Source organism: Mizuhopecten yessoensis, unplaced genomic scaffold (genome assembly GCF_002113885.1).
Source record: "Mizuhopecten yessoensis strain PY_sf001 unplaced genomic scaffold, ASM211388v2 scaffold8497, whole genome shotgun sequence".
Classification (NCBI taxonomy): domain Eukaryota; kingdom Metazoa; phylum Mollusca; class Bivalvia; order Pectinida; family Pectinidae; genus Mizuhopecten; species Mizuhopecten yessoensis.
In genome coordinates, this window is record NW_018407577.1 from 2,516 (window position 1) to 7,269 (window position 4,754).

The window sequence follows — 4,754 nt, forward strand, 5'->3', positions numbered from 1 at the left end:
AGACCCCAGGATCAATTATAATATCATGACTGCATTCGTCTCTTATTGTCCAGCATCTGTATTTATAGTCTTGGGGTGGGGATCTCAACCGTTTCAAAGTTATGACCAAGGGGTTAAGTCTGCAAGGGTGGGGCAGACCCTGGGGTCAATTCTAATATCATGACTGCATTCGTCTCTTTATGCCCAACAATTGTATATATAGTTTTGGGGAGGGGATCTTAACAATTTCGAAGTTATGACCCAGGGGTTAAGTCTCCAAAGGTGGGGCAGTCTCCAACGCCATCCTGGAAGCATATGTGCATTCATCTCTTTATGCTCAGCAATTGTATATATGCATGGTTATAGGGTGGGGATCTCAACTGTTTCCAAGCTGTGACTAAGAAACAAGGACCCTAGGGGTTTGGTCAGACCCCAGGGTCTATTCTAATACCATGATTACTTTTGTCTCTTTATGCCAAGTATTTGTATATAAAGTTCTGGGGTGGGAATCTCAACCGTTCCAATGTTATGACCCAGGGACTATGTCTCAAAGGGTGGGACCAGACCCTAGGCCATCCTGGAAGCAAATATGCATGCTTCTCTTTACACTCCACAATTGTATATATGGTTATACCGTGGGGATCTCAACCATTTCCAAGTAATAAACTGTTTTAGGCCCCACCCCTTAGCACAGGGGAGTCAGACCCTCCATTTGTACAATTTTGAATCCTCTCCACCTAGGGATGCTTCCAGTCAAATATGGTTGATAACCAGTGCATAGATCTACAGAAGAAGTCGTTTGTAGCAATATAGCCATATTGCTCACTTTTGGCCCCGCCCATCAGCCCCCCGGGGTGTCAGCCCAACCATTTGTACAATATTGAATTTCCACTACCGAGGGATGCTTCCAGTGAAATATGGTTAATATCCATCTCTTAGTTCCAGAAAAGAAGTTGCTTAAATCAATATATCCCAATTGCCCCCTTTTGGCCCCGCCCCTCAGGCCCCTGAGGGACCAAATATGGAACAAATCTTTTCATTCTTTCAGAAGAAGAATGATTTTAAAGAATTTGCTATATTTCCCTTATTGGACCCCACCCCTCAGGCCCCTCAGGGGCCAGACCCCCTGTTTACACAAAATTGAGTCCCTTTTACAGAAGGATGCTTCAGACTAAATATGGAACAAATCTTTTCATTCCTACAGAAGAAGAATGATTTTAAAGAATTTGCTATATTTCCCCTATTGGGCCCCACCCCTCAGGCCCCTCAGGAGCCAGACCCCATGTTTACACAAAATTGAGTCCCTTTTACCTAAGGATGCTTCAGACTAAATATGGAACAAATCCTTTCATTCCTACAGAAGAAGAAGGATTTTAAAGAATTTACTATGTGTTCCCTATTGGGCTCTGCCCCTCAGGCCCCTCGGGGGCCAGACCACGGTTTATACAAAATTGGTTCCACTTCCCCCAAGGATGTTTCAGACCAAATATTGAACAAATCCTTTCATTCCTACAGAAGAAGAATGATTTTAAAGAATTTACTATGTGTTCCCTAGCCCCTCAGGCCCCTCTGGGGCCAGACCCACGGTTTATACAAAATTGGTTCCACTTCCCCCAAGGATGTTTCAGACCAAATATTGAACAAATCCTTTCATTCCTACAGAAGAAGAAGGATTTTGAAGAATTTGCTATGTTTCCCTTATTGGGCCCCGCCCCTCAGGCCCCAGAGGGTCCAAACCCACCATTTATACAAAATTCCCAAAGGAAGAAGAAGGAAATTAAAGCTATTCCTCTATATCCCTTATTGGGCGCCGCCTCTCTGCCCCAGGGGGGCCACACCCACCCTTTATACAAAATTGAGTCCCATTGGCTCAAGGATGCTCCAGATTAAATTAGGATAAAATCCATTAATCCCTACGGTAGAAGAAGGATTTTAAAGGTTTTACCTCTATTTCCCCTATTGGGCCCCGTCCCTCTGCCCCGATGTAGGCCACACCCACCATTTATACAAAATTGAGTCCCCTTGGCCCATGGATGATCCAGACTAAATAAGGATAAAATCCCGTAATCCCTACGGAAGGAAAAGGATTTTGAAGGTTTTACCTCTATTTCCCCTATTCGGCTCCGCCCCTCTGCCCCAAGGGGGACCACACCCACCATTAATACAAAATGTATCCCCCTTGGCCTAAGGATGCTCCAGACCCAATTTAGTCAAAATCTACTTGGTCGTTCAGGACTAGTAGTGTTTTAAAGGAAAAGGTGACAGACGGGTGACAGACGGACGGACGGACGATTGACGACGGACGACGGACGCTGCGGTATGGCATAAATTCATGAATTATTTACTATAATTAGCCTTCGGTTACAAGCTAACCAAGGGGATATGCAATTACAACAGCATATTTTATATAAGTAACTTCTGTTTGTTTATATATTTTTGTTTCATGGTGAGTGTTTTTCTCTGTTATATGTTATACGCATCCAACCAACATTTGTTTGGATCCAGTGCCAATATTGGATCATACTGTCGTTATTACTTATGAGACCTATATACCTACAATACATATAAATATACAGGTATGTCTTATTACCCAATACACAGGTATATCTTCCTTAGGTACAGGTATCATATTACTGAATACATATACATTTTAGACAATACACCCCAGGTTTGTAAATGCTACGGTTTATAAACACAACCTACACTGACCTACTACACCGTCTATTGCTTTATTACCACTGTTTGTCTGTCGGTAACCACGCTCAACAGGGAAGTCATTTAGTCTGCACACCTGCAGGTCTAAACAGGTATATCTACGCATTACCATGGATTTGTGTACACAGAGCAGACATTTTTGTTGATATTACTTACCAGTCAGATTTCAGCCAAACATATGACTTCCAAGGTTTGATCAAAACTTTTACAATGTCAGCAGGAAAGTGACAGATTTATCAACAAAGCTACATGTCATCATGTGATTGTGAATCCCAGGGTTGGATAGCTATTGACAATGCAAGTGAACATAGAGAAGTGTGGAATGGAAAACTTGAATTCATCATCACAGTAACCCTGTGACATCAGTGATCGTGAGGTAGTTATTTCATATTATTTTTCACATGACTATATGGTAAAGTTTTCATTTCTTTACAAAACAAACTCTTATTTGTGAGTGTTTACCGATAACAATATATATTTATACAAGAACAACAAACTTCTTCAAGTTTTCANGAGAAGTGTGGAATGGAAAACTTGAATTCATCATCACAGTAACCCTGTGACATCAGTGATCGTGAGGTAGTTATTTCATATTATTTTTCACATGACTATATGGTAAAGTTTTCATTTCTTTACAAAACAAACTCTTATTTGTGAGTGTTTACCGATAACAATATATATTTATACAAGAACAACAAACTTCTTCAAGTTTTCAACGAATAATTTAGCTTTTTATCAAAATGGCAACCCCTATAAGCCAAATACCAATCCGTATTAAAGGTCAAACGACATGTATTCACCACAAAGGGAGACAGCTAGAATTTTATTGTGAAAAGTGTCAGGAACTGGTTTGTTCAAAATGCCTTTCTTCTATTCACAAAACCCATCCACTTTGTGAGCTAAGTGAAATCACTCCTCAGAAAGAACCAGACATTAAAAACTTTATAGACAGAACAGAAAAAAATGACCTTGTACAAATTGGGAAATATATCACCGCTACTGATACGCTTCTTAAAGACAACACCAGTACTTTTGAGAAGCTGTCACAAAAGTTAAAAATGCAAACAGATAAATTAAAACAAGAGCTGGACATGCTTACAGAACAGACACTCTCTCTTTACCACAAAATGGAAGAGGATAATACCAAGCTGATAAAGAAATACAAACAGGACCTGGAGATGTATGAGAAGCAACTCAAACAAAAAATTCAAGAATGTAAAGCAGCTCTTCAGCGTGGTTCACATTTACAGATTTATGATACATTTTGTGAGATCCAGTCTCCTACACACAGTCTCCCTGTAAAACCTGTCCTGGGTACTGCCAACTTCACTCCGAATGAAAATCCTCAAGATCACTTAAAAAAAGCCTTGGGAAAAGTTACCACGTCAGGTCAAGGTCACACTTTAACTGACCAGGATCGGTCAGTCTCAATATCTGATGATCTAGGACAACCCTCTACACAACAACAACAGTCAGGAGCAAAAGGACAGAAAGCAGTGACAACATACAAACTACTGCCACAGACCAAGGTAGTGGAGGAGTGGGAGTCTCCATGTCACATTAATTGTATATGTCCCACCACTGATGGTCAGGTGTGGACCACGGACTTTGCTACATTAACTCTCCTGGACAGGAAGGGTAAAGTTATACAGACGGTCAAACACAATGGCATGATCAGTGACATTAGTCTGTCACCCACCACACACACACTGTGGGTCTGTGATGATAACAACAACATCATGGAGCTGGTATCAGGACGACTGACACACAGATTCCGTACCAAGGAGGAACCCTTCAGTATATGTGTTAGAGCCAGTAACCATGTCATTGTAGGGATGACCAAATACATCTCAAAATTTACCACAAAAGGTAAAATGGTGTGTACTACTATGGCTAAAGGGACTGGGAAACCATTAGTGTGTACATGTACACCATACAGGATCTCAGAGTGTCCTGTCACTCACAATGTGGCAGTCACTGATTTCAGTCTTGAAAGTGATGGTGGTGATGGAGAGCGACATGTTGTTGTGATGGACACTGATTTCAAGGAGCTGTTTGTA

At 41.2% G+C, this 4,754-nt stretch overlaps 1 protein-coding gene across 1 annotated transcript in view; it reads left to right on the plus strand.

Moving 5' to 3' along the window:
• Positions 1 to 2,684: 2,684 nt before the first annotated feature.
• LOC110456055 overlaps positions 2,685 to 4,754 on the plus strand; it is a 12,854-nt gene continuing 10,784 nt past the window's right edge. Inside the window, exons 1-2 of the mRNA XM_021506585.1 lie at positions 2,685 to 3,172; positions 3,376 to 4,751. Coding sequence (XP_021362260.1) covers positions 3,435 to 4,751 — 1,317 coding nt within the window. The 5' untranslated portion in view covers positions 2,685 to 3,172; positions 3,376 to 3,434. The remainder of the gene's footprint in view (positions 3,173 to 3,375; positions 4,752 to 4,754) is intronic.